Source organism: Schistocerca nitens, chromosome 5, assembly GCF_023898315.1.
Source record: "Schistocerca nitens isolate TAMUIC-IGC-003100 chromosome 5, iqSchNite1.1, whole genome shotgun sequence".
NCBI lineage: Eukaryota > Metazoa > Arthropoda > Insecta > Orthoptera > Acrididae > Schistocerca > Schistocerca nitens.
In genome coordinates, this window is record NC_064618.1 from 436331756 (window position 1) to 436357039 (window position 25284).

Consider the following 25284-nt stretch of genomic DNA (forward strand, 5'->3'; position numbering starts at 1 on the left):
CTGAAGTGTTTCATCGTTTTAAATTTTGATACTGCTCATTTTAACATGGACAGCAGCAGTCTTAGCGACAACAGCTGTGATTACTTTTCAAATGAAATGATGATATCCTCTGAAGAAAAGGTGTGGGTTCGAGTTCACCATAAGGCAAAAACCTCAGTAAAATGGAGTGACAGAATGACTAAACCACACCATCACGGAAAAAGCTTGCTGTAGCCAATGATTCTTAGAAGCAAACTTCGAGAGCACGCCTCTTTAGAAACTGCAATGACAGCTGTTTCTACCATCAACCATAGTCCTACCTCAGCTTCAGATGGAGAAATTCAAACGATGTTATGGGCCTGCTACGTAAGGAAGTCAAACTCAAAACTATTTGTGTTTGTGTTGCGTATTAGCGCATTTCAAACGCATAAATGACGGGGCAGTTTTACAACTGTTCATTAAAGTGTTTCATGACTGATGTTTATAGATTATGGCAGCCCAAACAACATAAAATTGTATTTGCAAGAGATGCAATTCGAGAAGAAGACAAATTTCTATTTTAAGATGGAAGTAGTGATGACTGGATCATGGAGACTATTCAAATGGACAACACAATGCAAAACAAAGCAGAAGATAAAAGTCATCATCAGAATGAAACTAATTTTCAGGAAACTGAACGAACAGCCAAAGACAACTCAGAAGATGTGACTCACGAAGTGGTGAAGGACAAATCCGAATCTCTGTGGAAAAGCAAAATAATAATGAGAAGACCTAGGTACCTGGATGACTATGGAGTGTTGGACTTGAATGCAGAAGCATTTGTGGAAAAATTATCCCACCTGGACACCATTATCGGACAGAAAGTGGACTTACATGCCACTTCATGAAACTGAAGAACCATTGACAGCAAGTGGGTGTTCAAATTAAAGAGAGATGCCTCTGGATATACTGAAAGGTTTGTCATATTTAGCTAACAAAGGTTGTGTACAGGTACAACTATATGACTACAAGGGGACATATGCTCCAGTTGCTAGACTCATTACACTGAGAACTTTTTTTTAATGTAGTGAATAAACAATATTTTTATAGAACAAATAGATGTACCTGCAAAATAATTCCTACTTGGAAAGCTAACTACAAAAACTCATATGGCAATGCCTCAGAGTGTAAAGAATAAGGAAGGGCTTGCAAGATAATAAAGCTACATACAGACTGAAATGGGCACCATGAACTTCTAACTCTAAATCTGACAATTTTCTAAGAGACAATAGAGTTATGACAATCTGAAGATGATATCTGTCTATATGCCGAAATCTCTGGTGAATTTAATACTTATTTGTTGCTTTATGCAAATGATTTTCTAAGTCCTGGCAAATGAAAACACAAATATACTGATATTAAGAATAAGTTGAAAAGAAAATTTTGAATGCAAAAACTTTTCGAAACAAAATTGTTCCTTAAAGTTAATATACGGAGAACCAATAGCAAAATGTTTCTTGGTCAACGTGTTTATCATTAAAACTTGCTGAATGGATTCAATATGGGGACCATAAATCTCATACGAAAGTGATTAGTCACACTCTTCAGACATTTGTGGAGACGTGATTGGAAAAACTACCAGAATTCCATTGGGGAGGTTTGAAAAGTGTTCTTTTGTTATACTGAAGGAACACTTCATGTTAGTGTATGTTACACTGAACTACATCTGGATGTTATATACACGTTAGCTCCAATAAACAAATGGAAAATACTTAACAAAAGGAATGATGAGTGTGTAGTTCAAAAGACTGTTTCAAGGATGAGGTAATGAAACTGGAAACTTAGTTGACGCTTTAATGTTTGTCCTTGTAATCTATCATTATGTAGAGTACGAGTGGTTTTCTTAAATAGAGAAGTGATGTTTAAGGACGAATAACATAATAATTATGCTTTTTTTCTCTTTGTTTTGTTGTGTGTGTTTGTGTCTGCCTTACAACATTGATCAGTAACTTGCGTGCGGTTATGGTTGCGCTGTAATTGTAATATCTAATAAACTGTTATTACTAGCCTAATTGTGATTCCCTGTTTTTAATTATAAAATACTAACTGACGGTTCTAGATATAACGACACTTCATTTAACACTAACGTCAAAATGCCGGTACTCCCCGATAAACATCACGCATTCGAGCGCTTAAACATCGTCTGCGTCCGAAATTATCTATCACATTTATGCAAACGTTGACATGAACACATTCGAACTTCCCGTTACATTTCATTGTGTTCAACAACAAATGAAAACACATTTACACTCAAACGACTTGTGATCATACCGGCTCTTTTAAACAATTCACCACAATTTAATCTAAGACGTTCAAAAGTAGGTTCCTCACATGTAACACAAGGTAAGCCAACGTATAAAGTTCATGGTTAATACTTACTGATTTGGTTCTATCATCAAAACAATACACAAAGCACTCTCACGTATACAAATATATCTCAATCCACCATACGTTCGTTGGGCGTCTCGGTGCGAGGGGGAGAGAGATAAACACGATCAAGTATAGCCTACCGAACTGAATTTACATATTTACTAACCTCATCCATGACGTACACAAAACCTAGAGATCACTAAATTGAGTAAGAATACGTATAGCTGATGTTTACAATCAATCACTGAAGATTCAAATCATCCACGTTGTTTACGCCACAATCATGTCACTCTCTTCAACAACATCCCAAAATATCTCGTAAATAGTGAGATCTCGTGCACAATGGTCACGTGACCAGCAACTTCTACAGTTATTTTTTCAGGCATGATGGCGCCAAACCATGGTAGTGAGGTTTACTTTAACATTTTTAGCTCCAAACGGACTCGGAGATCGATTGCCACTTATGGCAGGAAGCTGCAGCAGTTGTAGAAGTTATAATTGTTTGGAAATATTACTCATGGTAAGTGAGAGGGGCATTCCAGCAAGAGGCATACCTAATGAGGACATGTTGGTTAGACTACTGACAAGAGACGGGGCTGATGTTCTGCAGTTATTATAGTGGGAGAAAGTGCGTAGTGTGTAAGATGTGTTCTGACCTTCATTGAACGCGAAATATAAGTGAGTGAGAAGCTAAATTTCGTGCGTACAGCTAGCTATGAGCATTTTATTAGTTTATCTGTGAACCCAAAGATTAATGAAAACTTGAGGCGTGCTGCCATCTGTGTTGTCAATGTTGTTAGGTTTAACTAGCACCATGGGTAGACTGACGAACTTTGATATTGAAATAATAATCATTAAAATGTGTGTTTTATGAAGTTATTGTGATTGCGATTATTTAAGTGATGTGAAGTAAATTTTATTTACAACTACAATGAAAAAAGGAACTGTGTGACGGGTGCAGTGTCAATGTTTACATCTATCCGTGCTAGGTTGCATCCATTGAAGACAATCTGCTCAAAAACCAATATGCCAATTTTATGTTCTTTTTCTTTTGAATGAATTGTGATTGGACTCGGAAATACTGTGTGACATGGTTCTGCGTCAGCTACATCATGAATTGATAGTTTTATGTTTATATACATGGTAAGTTTTTAAACCTGTATGTTCTATAGTGTGTATAACTTCTTGTCAGGTTTTTCAGTTTCAGCGTTTCACGACAATGTTTTAAACAGTGAATGCATGAAACACGTTTATTCTATTGCCACAAGTGTATAATTCATTACGATAATTTATTTTGTGGATAAAAAAAGTTTGAAAATATATCTTTGATTTTGTTTATCACAACTTTAGTAATCTAATGATATTCAAATGGTTTGTTTTACAGATTTGATCCAATCACAATTGCATCGCCAGTAAATTAGGCAGAAATGTAGTGAGTATCTTATTTATAAAAATATATTTATTGTTTATTATTTCTATATTGTTTATGAAAACATTTCACAAACAGTTATGTTTATTAGCAAGCCTGGTACATTATAACTATAACAAGGAGCTATTGGTAATTCTGCTTAACAAGAAAAATATAGTGTGCTACTTTTTTGTTGATAGATTTATTATTTGACAGAATGCACTATATGTATGTTTACATAAACATACCTTGATAGTCTAAGCACTAAGTGTGCTGGAGGAGTTTTTATACAGCTGCACTACATTTTTTTATGTTTAGTAATATGATTTCATTTTTCTGTTCTAGATGGTGATGGCGACACTTCGGTGGAGGTCTTTTTCATATTAGTGTACTTAGTCAGAATGTCACAGCGAGGCAAGCGTCAGCCAAACAGATCTGATGATGGTGCGGGTGAGTGATTCAAGTTTTAATACTGTTTCAACAATCCGTATTTGTCCAATCAGTGTATGTCGGTCCATAATTCAGGAAACATGGTATATAGTTGTTTGAATATTGTAAATTCTTGTTTATTTATGTTTGAATCATCCATACATCATTCAGTGTAAGAATATCACATGTGTCAGGTACATTACTGTAAACATATACACATATATAAAACATTAACGAAGGCTAGGACTAGGTGAGGATAGGGCAGGAATTTATCTATGAACATAAGCTGTCAGCTATATATTTCAAGATTAAGATTTTCTTTTTGTTGTTGTTGTTGTGGGTAAAGCCTGTGGACCTGATATGTAAGGAGGAATTTTTGGTTTATGCTTAAAAATATGTAAGATTGTAGTTCTTATTTTCATTAGAAACATTAGTGATTCCGATTTAATGGAGAATAGTCACTTCCATAAATAATACCTCTTATGGGCAATCTCCCTTTCACTTTACCAGTTATGCAGAAAGAGCATGGGCTTGTCATGTAAAAATGACATATGTATACGTATACATCAAGTGTTGAATGCATACAATCTACTGAGTGTACATTTTAAGGACCATTGTTCTTTACTTGTGCTGAAGACTCCCAATGTTTAAATTGTTTACGCTCCTTATGTGGGATCACAATAGAATAAATTTAGTAAAGCTTTAAGACATTGCACCATCTGTCACAGTTTCCGTGTGAAACAATTCAGTCATGTTTTGAGCTTTACAGTGCCATCCCATTATTTCATTTTACTTTTATAAAAATGTATGTTCTCTAAACATGATTGTGTTGACCAAAACAGAGAAGAATAGAACTGTTTCTAATTTTAACTGAAGTAACAAATGAAAGGTTTTCGAGGGGTTAAAAAGGTACCCCAAGTACGCAGGGAGAGGGCTGTTCAGAGCATTAGGCAAGATGTGTGTCTGAAAATTGTTAGACATTGCTGATATGAGAATAATATGCGCTTAAACACGTCTTTCGAATTAACATATCTATAAGTTTTCATTTGCTAGATCAAGTATTTAGAAATACCCAAAAGCCCTCCATTTTAACTGCCATAGTTAGAGGTAAACAAAAAATACTTGTAGTAAGTATTCCAATATCTGTGACAGAGATATGTAATTTTTGAGGTTGTCTTCTGTTTTCTCATTACCATACCTGCTGTCACAATATTTCATTTCTTTGAGCCACACATAGATATTTTTCCACTTGTTATCATTGTACCTACAATTTTATTTATTTAAAAGTGGGATTCTGCTGTAGCTAGTTCAATCATTATGCGTAGTCATCCACTACATAGCCTCAGAAGATTATATCCAAGGATAGAATAAACGACAGTAAAAGCTCAGGAAGAGGTTATGAAATTACGTGTCTTTTTCTTGTTTTACACTTTGTTCATAGACAAAAGTCTGTCTAATTCAGTCAGGTGACTTCGGCCTTTGTGGTCATTTTCGAAATGAACAGTACACCCAGATAACTCAGAAAAATGCATTTAAAGTCTAAAGTACTTCTGCGTCTGTACAGTAATGTATCAGTAGCCTGCACATAATCTGAAGCTCATTTAGCAGTGAACAGTACATTTCCATAATCAGTCACTTGCACTCTTCAGAGATTACTGTTCAGATAACTACCTCAGGAAGAAAACAATGCCAAAATATACAGGGTGAAGAAAATCTCGTGCTCTTGGACTTTACAGTGTGATTCCTCACTTATTAGCTATACAAAAATTTCTCACGCAAAATTTCATCCTGTGTGTGTCTCCATCAGTAAATGGATGTCAAAGATTGGCAATCTGGTAGCACTGTATCCACATGTACGGTAACTGTCTCTGCCAGCAATTTAGCAGTAATGCTGAGCCATTGGTGCAGTGGATAGCATTTGAGTTCGTTCTGGGTCGAGGCTTATTTGTTTTTATTTGCCAGTTTCATTCTGCCATATAATGCAATAGTAGGGTCGACAGAAGCGTCCGATCCCATGCGTCGGCTTTGACCCGTGACGTAAGGGTGTTGTCGTGTGTGACGTCATGACGGCGCAGAGTTGGTTTGAGTGTGGCTGTCTCCAGTTCTGTTTTATCTTATTTTATTTACTTTTCTGATCTGTTCGTTCTATCTCGTGAGATTTATTTATTTATTTATTTATTTTTTTAATTTAAAAACACTTATTACTTATTTTAATTATCTGTTCCCTCCAATTTTTGTTTTAGTTTATTATATTTATCTTTCTGATGTGTTCGTTCTATCCCATGAGATTTTTTTTTTTTTAAAGACAAAAAACACTAATCAGCTACTGAAGCATCTTTATCTTCTATGGGTTGCAGGGGTTACGACCTCTGGGGAGGTGGGTGCGTATTCATGCATGGCTGTCTTCACTTACACTTTGTAGCTACGCAAGGCGTCTAAATTTGTTTATATTTAGTTTGCCCCCCACCCAAAACACCCCATTTCCCACGCTTGTCCCATTTGTGTCATTAGGCTTCTTGTGGAAAGTGTGTGTATTTGTTTTTGTTTCCGCCATAATTGTGACGTCATGGGTCAAAGCAGATGGGCGGGATCGGACGCTTCCGTATTTCCCGATAGTGTACACTGTTTCTTAAGCCACATGTATCCAACATTTACAATTACATGTTTGGAAATCATTTGCAAACCACATTTCTACCGGTGACGTAAGTGTTTAACAATATGCAATGGACCTGAATGTGACAAGAATAATACGTGGTACTAATCAATGAGGTCACTGGGGGAGGTACACAGAAAACGGGTTTGGCATCAAGTAGATGCAGTGGTGTGAAATGATTCATGTTCATGACGAGCAAAAGGCTTCTTTGAAATCTGACCAGTGAAAATGATTGTATGTCCATTTCTGTGTTTGTGGTATGTAAATGCAAATGTTTTGTAGAGGAACCACTGTAGTCACAGTATGACAATTAAGACACCAGATACCATACCATGCAGACTACATTTAGAAAATAAAAACAAATACACCTTGAACTGCAGTCGAACCCTTCATCGCCTACAAAATGCTATCCACTGCACCAATTGCACAACACTACTACTACAGAGGTAGTCACTGTACATGTGATTATAGTGTTGCCAGATTGTGAATATTTAACATCCATTTACTGCCAGAAATATGCATGACATTTTGTGAAAGACATTTTTGTATTGCTAGTATGTGAGATTCGCAATGTAAACCCAGAATGGGCAAATTTTTCTTCACACTGTATAATGAAAAGTTCAAGGAACAAAAATATATGGCAGACACCAAAAACATAAGTGATTCGTCATTGACAGATATTGCTGTAATGTTAGTTTGAATAGTAGTCGGTTGTAGGCATTTTACCTTATCAGATTAGCAAGTGAACTGAGAGGGAAACACAATTATAATTTTCTTAATTGTGAGCAAATAAAATCATTTTTTCGTAAAAGTAAGAATATTTGGTGGTGGCTTTCTTACCATTCCCAATATTAATATTATCAAGATAGTAGTTGCCCTTTAGTTTCCACACTGTACTCGCAATTTGTAGAAGCATTTCAGTCATGCTACACATAACAGTGGTGGAACATCAGACGTAAATTACACAAATACCAGTTCGTTTGAATAGTATTTATTGCCTCTCAGATGTACTCATTCACAGATTACCTAACTTCCTCCAAAGAATAACAAGTATATGCCACTTTATAGCTTCATTCTCATATTTGATCAGCAGTTGTTGGATCATGTGGCAGTTGTGAGTGCTATCAGTATTATTTTCTATTTCTGTCCACATGTTTCTGTACATAACCATATGATTCACAGTAGTCCTGACAATGTTGTTTCACAATTTTCTTATTACTGTAGCTCCATATTTGTGATTTGTTAGTCAAAATACTTCTGACATGTTAACAAAATTCAAGTTGCAGGAAAGTAAGTTCTATCTGCACTGGTTTGTTAGTTTCATGTGTGATATTTCAGCTGAAAATCCAGGGATACATTTAAACATTGAAATGATTTAAGATAATCACTCATTGTATAGGGGAAATGCCAAATGCGTGCAACTCTTGTGGTGGCAAATATGGATACTGTTTATTGTGGTGACTAGAGTGACAGCAGAAAATGAATGTTTACTAAAATAACATTAATTACAAAGGAAACTAGTAATTTCACTTACTGTACTCGTCAGTCATGTCTTCTTCATGGACTATTCCAAGAGATGTACATGCCGCTGGAAGCAATCTTGTTCCCATAACCCAGGTACACTCTAGATATGTCTGAGGAATGTTGGGAGAGCCTCAGAAGGTTTAATTTTCCCACACAACTGTAAAATGTGCATGTACATGTACTGGAAGAGGTACAGTTTGGCCTTGTCTCCCAATCAACGCTCTGCTTTAATTGACAATTTGACAGATCTCCACAAGCACTCTATATTCTGTATGTGGACAGATGGATCTTCCGAAGAGACAGATTCCACAGAATGATTTACAAATTCATGTTGAAAGCCTTCCTTCTTCAATGTGTTGTAGGACTTTAAGCCATCTGTTATAATTTTGGTCACTGGCTAGATAAAGTGACTTACGTGAGACACTCAGGTTTCCTTGCCCCCTCGAATGTACTTGAACTGTGAAGCAGTTCCACGATTCCCCTTTCAGTGCCTCTGAAGATACAGAGATATCCGGTTTCATTTATTAGTGGTTGTCCTTTCTAGTATTTCCGAGTGGATATATGTGATTTATCTGTTCCAGCTATCTTGTTTTGTCCATTAATAGAAAAACTGTTATTTGTGACTATCACATAGCGGACTACTCAACAGAACCTGTAGCAGTTACAAATGGTATTAGTCGATAACTCAGTTTCGGAAGCAGTTGCTTGTAAGGTATAATCCCTTACCCAACAGGAGATTAAAATAATGCCCTTCTAGATGGCCAACTCAGATTTCAAACCATATGTTTTTCTTATTTGATGCTCATTGCTGACAACATGCACAGTACTGTTGAAATGGGAAATCAGCATTGGCACCTTGCTTACGAAGTTTCACACAGCTTGTCTCCATGACAAGTCACAGAGTTACTGAAATGGACATTTGGGAGCAGTCCATAATACTAACAGATACCCAACCAAGATTGCATACTACACAATCAAGGAATTAAGTTTTGCCAGGTAAGATAATTGGGACTTGAGACTACAATGACTTCACTCATTGCTATGCACAGTTCTAAATGTTAGACGATGTTCCCTTGACAACACACTAAACACTTTCCATATCTCCTGTGACAGCTGTGCGTTCAATGTATTTCATTTTTCAATGTACGAGGGCGGTTCAGAAAGTAACCTCCGATTGGTCACAGTGCGGGTTGTGGGGGGAGTAGTGACGCCATCTGTGCGTTCACGCACTCAACAGGTCAGTCGGCATCAAGCCGTGGTCGAGTGAACGTCGTACCTGCGCTAGTTTAGTTTTTGTGGCAGTTTGAAATGTGTGCTGCAATAGAAAACCCCGCTAAATGTGAAGTGCGTGCTGTCATAAGGTTTTTTACAGCCAAAGGATATTCTGCAGCAGCTATTCATCGTGAGCTTTGTGCCGTGTACGGACCAAGAGTTATGAGTGAAGGAGTTGTCCGTGAATGGGTACGTTTATTTAAAAGTGGACGAGAAAACGTTCATGATGAAGAGAGGAGTGGTAGACCATCATTGGTGATTGACGAACTCGTTCAGACAGTTGATGCAAAAGTTCGTGAAAATCGACGTTTCTCAATGTCGGAGTTGTCTACTGGTTTTCCACAGATTTCTAAGACACTCTTGTACGAGATAGTGACAGCAAGATTGGGTTACCGTAAGTTCTGTGCACGATGGGTGCCCAAAATTCTTACCGACCATCACAAAACTCAAAGAATGGCCTCTGCATTAGACTTTCTGTCACGTTATGAGGACGAAGGAGAACCATTGTTAAACAGAATCGTGACCGGTGACGAAACCTGGATTAAGTACGTGAACCCTGAGACAAAAGAACAATCAAAGATGTGGGCACATTCAAATTCGCCTACCAAACCAAGAAAAGCCTCGCAAGATTTTTCTGCCAGAAAACTGATGGCAACGGTGTTTTGGGATGCCAAAGGGGTGTTGTTGGTTGAATTCATGGAACATGGTACGACCATTAATCAAGACGTGTACTGTGAAACAATAAAAAAGTTACGACGGGCTATACAGAACAAACGCCGTGGTATGCTGACTTCCGGTATCGTTTTTTTGCACGATAACGCCCGTCCTCACTCTGCTCGCAGAACAACGGCCCTTCTTGAGTCCTTCAAGTGGGACATTATCAACCATCCACCTTACAGCCCAGACCTGGCACCAAGTGATTATCACCTCTTCATGCATTTGAAGAAATGGCTCGGGTCACAGCGGTTTGATGACGACGAAGAGCTCAAAGATGCGGTCACAGGCTGGCTCCAGGCACAAGCGGGTGATTTTTATGCAGAAGGAATTTCAAAGCTTGTGAAGAGATACGATAAGTGCCTCAATCGCTATGGAGACTATGTAGAAAAATAGTGCAAAGATGTAGTTGTAAGATGTATATATTAAAATATTTTTATTTAACTCGGTGTATTTTTTTAAATCAACCGGAGGTTACTTTCTGAACGGCCCTCGTATATTATTCGGAGCCTGCAAATTTGATAGGAAGTCTTCTTGGAAATAACCTCAAATTATTTTGATAGTGTGTAGTAGAATAAGTCTTAAAGGTTAGCGGATGGGCTGTATTTGAGATTTGACTTCCAAGCAAAAGGCTGTTGGTTACAGGGGATGCATGTTTAAGTTTCAGAATCAGTCTTTGCTTCTTCTTCAGAAGAAGAAAACATGATGGAAATAAATATTTTTCAGTAATAAATTCTTGTTTTCATAATGTGCAGAAAAACGAGAGTGCGGAGAGTCTTGCCTTCGAGGCTAAGCAATACAGTGTTTCATGACAAAGCATTGATGGGACAGATGATGTTAGTGACCAGACTGCAGTAGCTGGAGGTGGGAGGATGTATGGGCAGGTCTTGCATCCTCCCCCCCCCCCCCCCCCCCCCCACCACCACCACCTACTCCAGTCTGGTCCCTAACATCAACTATCCCATCAAAGGCAGGGCTACCTGTGAAACTAGTCATGTGGTCTACAAGCTAAGCTGCAACCACTGCGCTGTATTCTATGTAGGCGTGACAACCAGTAAGCTGTCTGTCTGCATGAATGGCCACCAACAAACTGTGGCCGAGAAACAAGTGAACCACCCTGTTGCTGAATATGCTGCCAAACACGATATCATTCATTTCAATGACTGCTTTACAGCCTGTGTCATATGGATCCTGCCCACCAAAGCCAGCTTTCCTGAATTGCACATGTTAGAACTTTCTCTGCAATACATCCTACATTCCCATATCCCTTCTGGCCTCAACCTTTGTTAGTCACTGTTCTCACTCCTCAGCATCTCCACTATATAGTGAGTAGCAACTTTCTTTCTCATAACATTGTTACATTCCATCCTGGATTTTCCATTGTTTTTCTAAATATTTTAATAATGATATTTTTCATTTATTTTCAAAACAAGTGGTTTTCAGTATCTTCAGTTGTGTTCATTTCATGAGCTCCATTAGGATCTGTAGGATATATGACACAATGATGTAAATTGTTAGACACTTTATCACATCAATGTGTCAGTATGATACAATGTGTTTCACTACACTAAAAAGCAACAAAAATGTGACATTAACTGAATTTTCTGTTGGTGGTTGGCAGAACATGATAATAATATTAAATATGAAACACATCCTAATGTTCTGCAAAATTGTATTTGTTTTTTCATGAACCAGCTTTCAGCTTCCTAGACCAGTTGTCACCCAGAAATGGCTTAAGAAACCATAAGCTGATTCGTGATGGAATAAATATAACTTTGCAGAACATTAAGGAGTGTTTTCTGTTTAACATTAAAAATGTAGCAATTAAAGACTTACTTCTGAAACTTGATACAAATTGTATCTAACGAATGATGTTTACACATGTCAACAATCAAAACATAGAAGTGTAATTACATTTTTACCTGATGTCTTAGGGTTTAGTAGCTGCACTGAGTGATTTTATGTCATTCAGTTTTGACTCCTGATCATAGCCTAAACCAAGACGAGCTTGTAGTTCAGTTTTGTGCTATAAGAGTGTTTTAGCAGGCATACGCACCGTCTACGGTATTAAAGGGCTTGGGTGTGATGCAATTATTGGAAGCATAGAGGTAACTGGTCCTGCTGGTGCAGATCGTTGTAGCAATCAAATCTGTTCCTCACTGTAGCTGTTTATCTTGTAGACAGCCTTCATGTTTTTGATTAATGGTTGAGATACTCCAGGTCAGAGTGTCTTAAATGCTGCGTATCTACTAGTGATGTTATTAAATTGGTTTCCTATGCTGGATGGCAGCAGCTAGACTCTTATGACCTTCCCTAAGTCCCCAATGAAATAGTAGCCGTGTGGACTATTGTTAGTGACATTGGTGCACCTACCTTGTCTGCCAACATGTCAGGGATATGCTTAACCCCCATGTGAGCAGATGCCCACATCACATGCTACAAAGCAGACTTTGCAGAAACCTCTACACCTTCAGGCTTACAGAACCCATCATCCTCATAAGCTTTGACGTTGTCTCTCTCTTTATTATGACCTCTTTGCAGAAGGCTATATAATTTACCGGCCAAAAGTTTAACCAAGAGATCAGCAATCTAGTCAGTTGTGTCCTGACCTTTGTATACTTTTCTCTCTGATGGAATATACTGTAAGTAGGCAGAGTGAGTCACATTCAGCAGCCCACCCTCATTCATTGGGCCTACATGAATATGGACTACTTTGTAGATGAAGCACTGGAGTTTACCTCTCTGAAACCCAATTTCTTGTTCCAGTATGTCAGTACCCACACAATAAGGCCACATATTCGAGATGAGATCAGCTAAACAGGTTACTCACACATTTCAACTCTATTCATTCAACATCAAACTGGTAGAGGAGATCGCATTGCGTGTCTGTTTTCTTTACCAAGCATCAGTTTATTCTCATCCCTTTCCTCGACAGTCGTACTATGTAAAGCATTGTTTCATGTATAGCGCCAGCGAAACGTCGTAAGGTGCGGACGGCGGCGGAGGAGGAAGAAGCGGCGGCGTTGGCAGGTTGGACGCCACGACCTCTTAATGACCTCAAGATCTCGAGCATCTACAACCGGAGTGCCACCGAAGCACCAGCTGAAGTAAGTACTAAGAAATCACTTAGTTCTCTCCCTGTTTAAAATTCAATAAACAAAAAAAAAACAAATAAAATATTCCAGTATGAGAAAGAAGTAGGAGAACTGTAAATAACAGGACATTTTCAAGGCAGCATCAAATGTGTTTAAAGATATAAAGGATTTTACAGATGAATACTCATAAATTTATGTTTTTCATTTTGAAGAAAAACATAGTGAATTTATACAAAATTGGTGCCATTGTAAATGTCAAATTGGTGTCATAAAAACATTATCTATATGGGTGATGCACTAATAATACAGTTTCAAGCACAAAGCTCTCTTCCACTTATTGTTCCAGTCCTCTTGCCTGGCGGGGATAAATGGCAAGTGCTGAGATGTAGAGAGGCATTTGGGTGGGGGGGGGGGGGGGGGTTAGGGAGCTAGGAAAGACTGTGCCTGGATGGAATACTTAGATGAAAATGGAGGAAGTCAGCCCTAAAATGGACAGGATAACCAGTTAATTATTTCTTCCATAGATCAAGTACATGATAAAAGTTACGATGTTGGTGTGGAATATATCAATGGTACATACATAATATTTGTATAAAATAAAAACGCACAAATAATTCTAGGTAGTTTCTTTCATGCAATGAATAGTTTTTGCCTAATTGAGGAGTTATCCCAGAATATTATTCCATAAGATATCAGTGAATGAAAATATGCTAAATGTGTTAACTGACTTCTGTATCTTCAAAGTTGGCACTTTATCTACTAAGTTAGCAACTATTCTTATGGCAAAAGTAGATGAACTTAAATATTTTAGCATGTCGACTGTACAGTTTTTCCCATTTATAGTATTTATCAACACACACACACACACACACACACACACACACACACACACACACACACATCTAAGGACTTAAAATTTCCTACTCCTATTTCATATTCATCAAAATACACGCACACACACACACAAACACCTAAGATCGTAAGATTTCCTACTCCTATTTCTTTTTGGTTTACTAGACACACACACACATACACACACACACACACACACACACACACACACACACACCTAAGAACTTAAGATTTCCTACTCTTATTTCTTTTTGGTTTACTAGGTTAATAAGAGGTTGGATACTTCTGATTATACAATACTGGATGACCTGTGTTTCTAAAGTTTAAAGCTAGCCCATTTGTGCTAAGCCATTCAGCAACTTCCACAAAAACATTTTTTTCCTATTTTCTCTGGTGATGCTCCTTGGCGTGTCTTCGCAACAATTCCTATATTACTTGCAAGCAAAATTACTTCTGGCTCCTGATTCAAATAAAATGGCAGGTCAGCATGAAGCAAGAACAATAGTGGGTCAATGATCACACCTTTGGGGACTGACATTGTAACTTCACCCCATGCTGTGATGTCAGCACCATTGTCATGGCGCGCCTTCTATTTGATAGCACATCCACATCCCAAGCCGGGATACTGCACCACAGATTATGCTCCAAGCCAGGAGGAACCGCAACATGTTGCAGAAGCAACAAAAAAAGCATTTCCACATTTAAAAGAATGCAAAATCCCCAAGATTGTCAAAGTTTTACAGAAGTTCGAAATATAGCAAGTACTTCAATGCGAGATGCTTTTAATAATTTCCACAACAAAACTCTGTCTCGGAATCTGGCAGAGAACCCAAAGAGTTGTTGTTGTTGTACTCTTCAGTCCAGAGACAGCTTTGATGCAGCTCTCCATGCTACTCTGTCCTGTGCAAGCTTCTTCATCTCCCAGTACCTACTGCAACCTACATCCTTCTGAATCTGCTTAGTGTATTCATCTCTTGGTCTCCCTCTATGATTTTTACCCTCCACACTGCCTTCCAATGCTTCTCTCAAATTCTATTCAACACCTCATTAGTTATGTGATCTACCCATCTAATCTTCAGCATTCTTCTGTAGCACCACATTGCGAAAGCTTCTATTCTCTTCTTGTCCAAACTATTTATCGTCCACGTTTCACTTCCGTACATGGCTACACTCCATACAGATACTTTCAGAAATGAGTTCCTGACACTTAAATCTATACTCGATGTTAACAAATTTCTCTTCTTGAGAAACACTTTCCTTGCCATTGCCAGTCTACATTTTATATCCTCTCTACTTCGACCATCATAAGTTACTTTGCTCCCCAAATAGCAAAGCTCATTTACTATTTTAAGCGTCTCATTTCCTAATCTAATTCCCGCAGCATTATCCGATTTAATTCGACTACATTCCATTATCCTCGTTTTGCTTTTGTTGATGTTCATCCTATATCCTCCTTTCAAGACACTGTCCATTCCGTTCAGCTGCTCTTCCAGGTCCTTTGCTGTCTCTGACAGAATTACAATGTCATCGGCGAACCTCAAAGTTTTTATTTCTTCTCCATGGATTTTAATTCCTACTCTGAATTTTTCTTTTGTTCCTTTACTGCTTGCTCAATATACAGATGAATAACATCGGGGATAGGCTACAACCCTGTCTCACTCCCTCACCTATCACTGTTCCCCTTTCATACCCTTTGACTCATAACTGACAACTGGTTTCTGTACAAATTGTAAATAGCCTTTCGCTCCCTGTATTTTACCCCTGCTACCTTCAGAATTTGAAAGAGAGTATTCCAGTCAACATTGTCAAAAGCTTTCTCTAAGTCTACAAATGCTAGAAACATAGGTTTCCCTTTCCTTAATCTATTTTCTAAGATAAGTTGTAGGGTCAGTATTGCCTCACCGGTTCCAACATTTCTACAGAATCCAAAATAATATTCCCCGAGATTGGCTTCTACCAGTATTTTGCAGCCGTGGCTTATTAAACTGATAGTTCAGTAATTTTCACTTCTGTCAACACCTGCTTTCTTTGGTATTGGAATTATTATATTCTTCTTGAAGTCTGAGGGTATTTCGCCTGTCTCATACATCTTGCTCACTAGATGGTACAGTTTTGTTAGGCCTGGCTCTCCCAAGGCTGTCAGTAGTTCTAATGGAATGTTGTCTTCTCCCGGGCCCTTGTTTCAACTTAGGTTATTCAGTGCTCTGTCAAACTCTTCGCGCAGTATCATATCTCCCATTTCATCTTCATCTATATCCTCTTCTATTTCCACAGTATTTCCCTCAATTACATCACCCTTGTATAGACCCTCTATATACTCCTTCCACCTTTCTGCTTTCCCTTCTTTGCTTAGAACTGGGTTTCCGTCTGAGCTCTTGATACTCATACAGGTGATTCTCTTTTTTGCAAAGGTCTCTTTGATTTTCCTGTAGGCGGTATCTATCTTACCCGTAATGATATGCGCCTCTACATTCTTGCATTTGTCCTCTAGCCATCCCTGCTTAGCCATTTTGCACTTCCTGTCGATATCATTTATGAGACGTTTGTATTCCTTTTTGCCTGCTTCATTTTCTGCATTTTTATTTTCTCCTTTCATCATTTAAATTCAATATCGCTTCTGTTACCCAAAGATTTCTATTAGCCCTTGTCCTTTTACCTCTGCTACCTTCACTATTTCATCCCTCAAAGCTACCCATTCTTCTTCTACTGTATTTCTTTCCCCTATTCTTGTCAATCGTTCCCTAATGCTCTCCCTGAAGCTCTCTACAACCTCTGGTTGTTTCACTTTATGCAGATCTCATCTCCTCAAATTCCCACCTTTTAGCAGTTTCTTCAGTTTTAATCTACAGTTCATAACCAATAGATTGTGGTTAGAGTCCACATTTGCCCCTGGAAATGTCTTACAATTTAAAACCTGGTTCCTGAATCCCTGTCTTACCATTATATAATCTATCTGACACCTTCCAGTATCTCCAGGCTTCTTCCATGTATACAACCTTCTTTTATGATTCTTGAACCAAGTGTTAGCTATGATTAAGTTATGCTCTGTGCAAAATTCTACCAGGCGGCTTCCTCTTTGATTCCTAAATCCAATTCCATATTCACCTACTATGTTTCCTTCTCTTCCTTTTCCTACTATCAAGTTCCAGTCACCTATGACAATTACATTTTCGTCTCCCTTCACTATCTGAATAATTTCTTTTATCTCATCATACATTTCATCAATCTCTTCGTCATCTGCGGAGCGAGTTGGCACATAAACTTGTACTACTGTGGTAGGCATGGGCTTCGTATCTATCTTGGCCATAATAATGCGTTCACTATGCTGTTTGTAGTAGCTTACCCGCTATCCAATTTTTTTTATTCATTATTAAACCTACTCCTGCATTACCCCTATTTGATTTTGTATTTATAACCCTGTATTCACCTGACCAGAAGTCTTGTTCCTCCTGCCACTGAACTTCACTAATTCCCACTATATCTAACTTTAACCTATCCATTTCCCTTTTTAAATTTGCTAATCTGCCTGCCCGATTAAGAGATCTGACATTCCATGCTCCGATCCATAGAATGCCAGTTTTCTTTCTCCTGATAACAATGTCCTCCTGAGTAGTCCCTGCCTGGAGATCCGAATGGGGGACTATTTTACCTCTGGAATATTTTACCCAAGAGGACGCCATCATCATTTAACCATACAATAAAGCTGCTTGCCCTCGGGAAAAATTACGGCTGTAGTTTCCCCTTGCTTTCAGCCGTTTGCAGTACCAGCACAGCAAGGCCGTTTTGGTTAGTGTTACAAGGCCAGATCAGTCAATCATCCAGACTGTTGCCCCTGCAACAACTGAAAAGGCTGCTGCCCCTCTTCAGGAACCACATGTTAGTCTGGCCTCTCAACAGACACCCCTCCGTTGTGGTTGCACCTGCGGTATGGCTACCTGTATCGTTGAGGCACGCAAGCCTCCCCACCAGTGGTAAGGTCCATGGTTCGGGGGGGGGGGGGATTCTGGTGATACATATAGCACACCAGTGGCTAGTCGTAATCAATACTTTCACTGCGCTATACCAGTGATGAAGTCACTTGGTGACAGTGCCACCGAAGCAGAGTTATTAAACATTGTTTTCTGAAGCTCCTTCACCAAAGAAGATGAAGTAAATATTCCTAAATTCTAATCAAGAACAACTGCCAAGATGAGAAACATAGATGTAGATATCCTTGGTGTAGCAAAACAGTTTAAATTACTTAACAAAGGCAAGATTGTATGCCAGTCAGGTTCCTTTCCACTCCAATGAAACAGCTTAAGTTTACAAGTGAGAGAAGAGTTTCCACAGTGGAAACTATTGTATGTGGAAAGATGGAGGATAGACTTGGTACTCATGATGGAAAAGAAAGAAAGGATAGATGAGCCTAGAAATGGTAATCTGCCTGTTAGCTTCTGTTGCGGGTTTGTCAGCCAACGTTTGTTTGATAATTTTTCTGACATTTCACCAGCACAAATGACTGGCACTGTCAAAGTATCACCCTCCATCGCTAGTGGCAGAATGGAGCCGAACTCGCAACTGCTGAGTGTATGTATCAGTCGTACTGACATCTGTGGGCTTTTCCATGGTCATTACCAGTGTGGTTGTCCCCTTCTACCAGCAACAGTCATTCGCTGCAGCATGGGAATCCAGGATCTATTCATATTGAAGGTTTTTCTGTTTGTTGTTGGAGCTAGTGTCATGTTTGTGGCTCTTTGTGGCATCCCTGAAAAAGTGGACATGGAAGCTCTTCTCCAAAGCAAGAATTTGTGTGTCTGTTTTCCGCCTCAGCCAATTTCTTCAAATTTCCCAATCTCCAATTCTGGTGATTCTTGTGTTGATACATTGTTCAGTCATTTCAACATATACTTTCCCACATGTATAGGGTATGCAGTATATTCGAAGCACTATACATGTGTTTCTTTTGTCCTTTGCCGAACTGAGACATTCTTTGATCTTCTGGTTAGTTTGTAAATAATCTTTATGCTGTGTTTGCAGATTATATACAATTGATTCTGACTGTCTCCATGGGGATGTATAGCTGGAAGGCTTTACCCAAAATTTCTTCTTCCAACGTGGCACTGTGCCGAGCATTAAATTTGGGGATACTTCTTAGGCAACTGTCAGAGTACACATTGCTCCTCAGAACACTTTCCAGATGTTGCATCTCGCAGCTGAGGTACTGAGGCTTACAAACTTGTCTTGCGCGCATTACAAGCATATTAATCATCCCGCTTTTCTGGTTTTGGTGATGGTTTGACAGTTTGTGCCGGGATTGGTCCATGTGTCTTGGTTGTCAAAACACACTGTGTCCCAGATTCTAGTCAGTACACATACCCAGTACAACTAGAGAGGCTAGCTCTTAGTCCATTTTTACTTCCAGAGTAAATTTTATGTTGATGTAGAGACTGTTCGACAAGTCTTGCACAGTGGTAACACCGGTTCGTGTCAGGTCATTGAAGTTAAGTACTGTTGGGCTTGACTTGCACATGGATGGGTGACCGTCTGGTCTGCCATGACTGAGAAGCAGCGGCTCTAGTCACGAAAACTGACAACCGCTGGGAGAGCGGTGTGCTGACCACATGCCCCTCCATGTCTGCATCCAGTGATGCCTAGGGGCTGAGGATGACATGGCAGTCAGTCTGTACTGTTTGGTCTTCAAGGCCTGTTTGATTTTGGGGGGGGGGGGGGAGAGAGAGAGAGAGACTCTGTTCAGTTGTTTAAGGAAGTCACTGAATTGTTCCTCACCATGGTTTCATGTGATAAATGTGTGGTTGACATAGCTGTACCACACACTTTAGGTTTACAATGAACCATGTCTAGCAACAGTGTTTCGAAATATCCCGGGAAGAAACTGGCCACCACTGAATGGAGTGGACTACCCATAGCAATTGCGTTCCACATGAAATAGCTAGTGTAGGACACGCGTGAAAAAGCTTGGTGATATCATGTGGGAAAATGGAACAGGTTTGTTCCAGAGAATCACTGAGTGGCATTTTTTTTTTAAAAAAAAAAAAAAAAAAAAAAAAAGAGAGAGAGAAGATGCCATGATTAACTGATTTTTATTTCGTGTAATCCACTGCATTTGATCTGCACTTACCTTTCGATACATCAGCTTCTGTTCTTAATCTTCAGTCTTCATTAAAATGGTCGCATTTCTCTTGGAAAGATCATCTTGTTTAAGTAATGTATCTTTTCCATGGTTTCGTAGCCCGCAGATTGTGAGATACTGCACAGAAAATTATCATTTATAAGTATTATCTAGTCAGATCATCCTCTTTTTTTTTTCCCAAGGGGTTTTTGCAGGTGACTTGAGTATAGCTTGGTGCATCATGTAGGTTTTAGTTCATCAAAATAGGATTGCAGAAAATGTATCATGATTTAAAGTTTTATTAAAACCTTTGTGCCTGTCTGCTTGAACCCAACATACTGATCTCCGAAACTACTAGACAAATTTTCATGGGATTTTCACAGGTAATTAGAACATAGCCTGGAGCAGCATATAGACTTTATTTCATCAAAATTGGATCACGGGGGGGGGGGGATATACAGTGCTTTAAAGTTTTAGATAAAACTGTTGTATCTGTCTGTCTGTTTGAACTTGGTAATCTCTTTCGTGGAGTATTCAGAGGCAAATTGAGCATAGCTTGGGGCACTTTATAGGCTTTATTTCATCAACTACATTTTCACAGGTAACCCATTAACTGATTTCAATGAGATTTTGTGTGGAGATAGCCTTGAAGAACATAGACTGCTTTAGAGAGTGTGTAGTACAAAGTACTTATTGATTTGAAGAATAACAACAAATTAGGAAAAATATTTACTCTTTGATAAACCTGTTTACTCTTTGGCTTTTGATCATTATTACACGTATGAAAATGTTTTTATTAGTCGATGTGCACTATGTGATACAATTCATAGTAATGAACACAATTCTTCTACAATCTTCAGTGTGTTTAATCCATACTTTCACACTATTTGTTGCATAAAGCACACTTTGTATAGTGTATAGCTACTTTATAATATAATTGTATATCTAAAAACAAAGATGATGTAACTTATCAAACGAAAGTGCTGGCATGTTGATAGACACACAAACAAACACAAAATTCAAGCTTTCGCAACCAATGGTTGCTTCATCAGGAAAGAGGGAAGGAGAGGGAAAGACGAAATGATTTGGGTTTTAAGGGAGAGGGTAAGGAGTCATTCCAATCCCGGGAGCGGAAAGACTTACCTTAGGGGGAAAAAAGGACAGGTATACACTCGCGCGAGCGCACACACACACATATCCATCCGCATGTATACAGACACAAGCAGACATTTGTGAAGGCAGAGAGTTTGGGCACCCGCATCCTTTCATCTTTCCCTCTTCCCTCATCCCTCTTTCCTGATGAAGCAACCGTTGGTTGCGAAAGCTTGAATTTTGTGTGTATGTTTGTGTTTGTTTGTGTGTCTATCAACATGCCAGCGCTTTCGTTTGGTAAGTTACATCATCTTTGTTTTTAGATATATTTTTCCCACATGGAATGTTTCCCTCTATTATATTTATTGTATAATTGGATAGATAAAAAGTCTGCTCAGCAAGCAGCATCAGGAAAAAACAAATATAAAAAAAGGTTTTATGCATGCAAGCTTTGGGAGCGAGTGGATCATTTTTCTGGCAGAAGGGTTGAAGGAGAGGAAGAGGGGTGAAGGAAAAGGACAGGAGAGGTTTACGAAAAGGGAGTAGAGTTTGGAAAAGTCACCCAGAACCGTGGGTCAGGAGAGACTTACCAGACAGGATGAGAAGGAAAGACTGAATCAGTCCCCTTTTCGTAAATCTCACCATCCTTTTCCTTCACCCCTCTTCTTTCCCTTTCAGCCTTTCCGACAGCAGCAGGAGCCACTGGTTCCAAAAGCTTGAATATGCAACACCTTTTTTATGTGTGTGTTCCCCTGCCAACATTTGCCGAGTAAATTTTTATCTATGCAATTACATTACATTGTCAAAAATAGATTATTTTCATTGTTGTACAGCTATTTTAACAGTGCAGTATGTAGATGTGCATTCCTGCCCATGCCACTCTGTATGCACTGCTCGGCAACGACGCTGTGCGTGCTGATGTGTTGTGTGTTGGAACAGCTTGGGAGGGAGGGACAACAGGGTGCACATCACAAGTTACTCTTATCCAGAAAGGCAGACACATGAGGGAAGCTGATGTTATTGCATGTACAGTAGTTTACTTACTCGCTGCCACTCATCGTAGCAAAACTACTGGTAGGTGTGCACAGCTGTGAGTAACAGCTAGTTCTGCATGTTCGTGCTCCATGTGTAGGCCATGGGTTTCTTCTTCATTGAAAGAGACATTGCTGCAGCTTATAATTCAGATTGTAGAGGTGATAATTTTAGCATATCCATCATAGGCAACTGTGATCACTTCCTTCAATGTACTATACCATTTTGATATAAATTTATCAGGAATATGTACATGTGCTTTAAAGATAGAGGGTTTCCAAACCATTTTTCATACAGCCGACTGTCAGGTTCATCCACCTACAATCCCTGACACAATGACCCAATTCCAGAAATCCAGTAGGATCTCCAGTCCCTCCTCTAATCCTTAGGCCCATCCCAGAACCTCTCCCCGGAGTCCTTTTCTCTCCTCACCTCTACCACTCCCCGCACTTCTACCTTCTACATGCTTCCTACGTCAGTAAACCCAATCACCGAGGACGCTCCGTTGTAGCCAGTTACTGTGTTCCCACTGAGAGAATCTCTGCTCTCATAAACCAACACCTTCAGCCTATTACCTGCAACCTATCCTCATATATAAAAGATACAACCATTTTCACCACCGTCTCTCCACAGTTCCTGTTCCTTTGCCACATGATGCCCTTCTCATCACTGTTGATGCCACCCCACTTTACACTGACATCCCTGATGCCCATGACCCTACCGCAATTGAATACTCTACCTCTCTCAACGCCTGACAGATTCCAGATCAACAAACTCCTTCTTAGTCGCCATGATCAACTTCAGTGAAACCCCGCTTTTACACTTTTCAAGGGACTTTCAAAAATTAGTGTAAAAGAGGGAAAATGTAAAATTTGGGAAATAACTTTATGCATGATATACATACATAACAGGCATGAAAAGACCTTACAGGGACTTGTTTATTACCCAACAAAGGTTTATTATCTAATAGGAACTGCTGATGTAACTAGAACTGATAAATGTGTAGGAAGTAGGAATGTAGGAATGTTTGACTCAATTTCATATGTCACAATTGATGTTTTTGAAAGCCTGCAGCTCTCATTCATTGTTTGAATAATAAAATATTGCACTAGTTACGTGTTTCTTCATGCTTAGCATGACGTGTTTTAAAAATAAGTATTTTGTATGGTGTTTGAATATGTGTTATTCTGTGTCTCTTGCACTATAGTCATCATTTTGAGGTAATCAGGTACTGTGCCACATCAGTTATGTAGAAAACCACACACACAGGCACACACACAATCTATCACTCACATTGTTTGTTTGTTTGTGTAACATCACAAAAAATACATATGTAAATCCTGCACTTGGCAAAGAGAATAAAAAAATAAAATTTGCTCAGCATGAATAAAATACGTAACCGGTGCTGTGTTTAAACTAAAAACATTTGAGCAACACAAAGTGAATGACGGTGTCAATCAGTGCTCCAAGTGGCCATACACCGAAACATGCTAAATAGGGTTCCACATAGGTGTCACGATGATCACAGCAATCACGAAACTGTGTTTGCGCAGTGGAGACAGTTTGGAAATGGTTGTTATTGGTCATGATATCATCATTTGAATGAACGTAATTACTCCCATCAGCCACCATGCCACATAGAGCTTGGCAGTGGCGGGAGATACTGCAAGAATTGTTCCAACTTTCAAATGTTCACCATTTCAAATCTGCTGAGTAGAGTGCCGTGGTGTCAAGGAACTTAACCATGTAATATTTGTAAACACTACTGGATGGCCAATATCATGGCAGCGTCATTTTTTCTCCACAAACATTTTTTCATAACGTGTAAAGTACGGGAAAATTATGAACATGTTTATGCAAAATCAGGTGCAAATTAAGGTTGTGGGCATAGGAAATTTGACAGCACCGATAAAAAATGTCAAATGGTGGGAAAATGTCAATTCTGGGAACATGAGAGTGGGGTCATACTGTATATCATCACACACAATTACTTCTCCTTTGAAGTCATTAGGTAATGGCTTCAAAGAAGAAGTAATTGTCTGTGATGATAAACAAATCCAGGGTATGACTACGGGCACTCACGTGGCACCGTCCTATGCCAATCTATTCGTGAGCTTATCTAAACACCCTGAATCCCAAACACCTTACTGGGTTCAGTTTAATTGATGGCATCTTCGTGAGGACTCCATATCCACATTCCTCCAGGACATCAACAGCTTCTCCCCCATTCACTGCACCTGGTCCTATTCAACCCGACAACACATTCTCCGATGTTGACCACCACCTCAAAAGACAGCTACACCAGTACCTCTGTCCATAGCAAACCTACCAACTGCCAACTGACAGCTGCCACCCATTCCATACCAAGAAGTCCCTTCCATACAGCCTAGCTACCTGTGTCTGTCGCATCTGAAGTGTTGAGCAGTCTCTCTCAAAATATACTGAGGGTCTCACTGAGGCCTTCACAGACCGTGGTTACCCTGCCACCCACCGAACCTACACAATATCCTTGTCCATCCCTACACAACACCTGCTTCCAACCCCTTGCCTCGTGGCTCATATACCTGTAATAGTCGTAGATGCAAGACCTGTCCTGTACATCCTCCCACCACTACCTACTCCAGTCCGGTCACAAGCATCACCTATCCTATCAGGGCTACCTTTGAGGCAAGTCGTGTGATCTATGAGCTAACCTGCAACCACTGTGCTGCATTCT

At 39.2% G+C, this 25284-nt stretch overlaps 2 protein-coding genes across 2 annotated transcripts in view; one reads left to right on the plus strand and one right to left on the minus strand.

Moving 5' to 3' along the window:
• The window catches only part of LOC126260810 (NTF2-related export protein), a 45097-nt gene extending 42385 nt beyond the window's left edge, over positions 1-2712 (minus strand). Inside the window, exon 1 of the mRNA XM_049958178.1 lies at positions 2555-2712. Within this exon, the coding sequence (XP_049814135.1) occupies positions 2555-2563 (9 nt within the window). The 5' untranslated portion in view covers positions 2564-2712. The remainder of the gene's footprint in view (positions 1-2554) is intronic.
• Positions 2713-2981: 269 nt separating this feature from the next.
• The window catches only part of LOC126260508 (PHD finger protein rhinoceros), a 244715-nt gene continuing 222412 nt past the window's right edge, over positions 2982-25284 (plus strand). The window contains exons 1-4 of the mRNA XM_049957839.1: positions 2982-3531; positions 3773-3820; positions 4142-4246; positions 13356-13495. Coding sequence (XP_049813796.1) covers positions 4198-4246; positions 13356-13495 — 189 coding nt within the window. The 5' untranslated portion in view covers positions 2982-3531; positions 3773-3820; positions 4142-4197. The remainder of the gene's footprint in view (positions 3532-3772; positions 3821-4141; positions 4247-13355; positions 13496-25284) is intronic.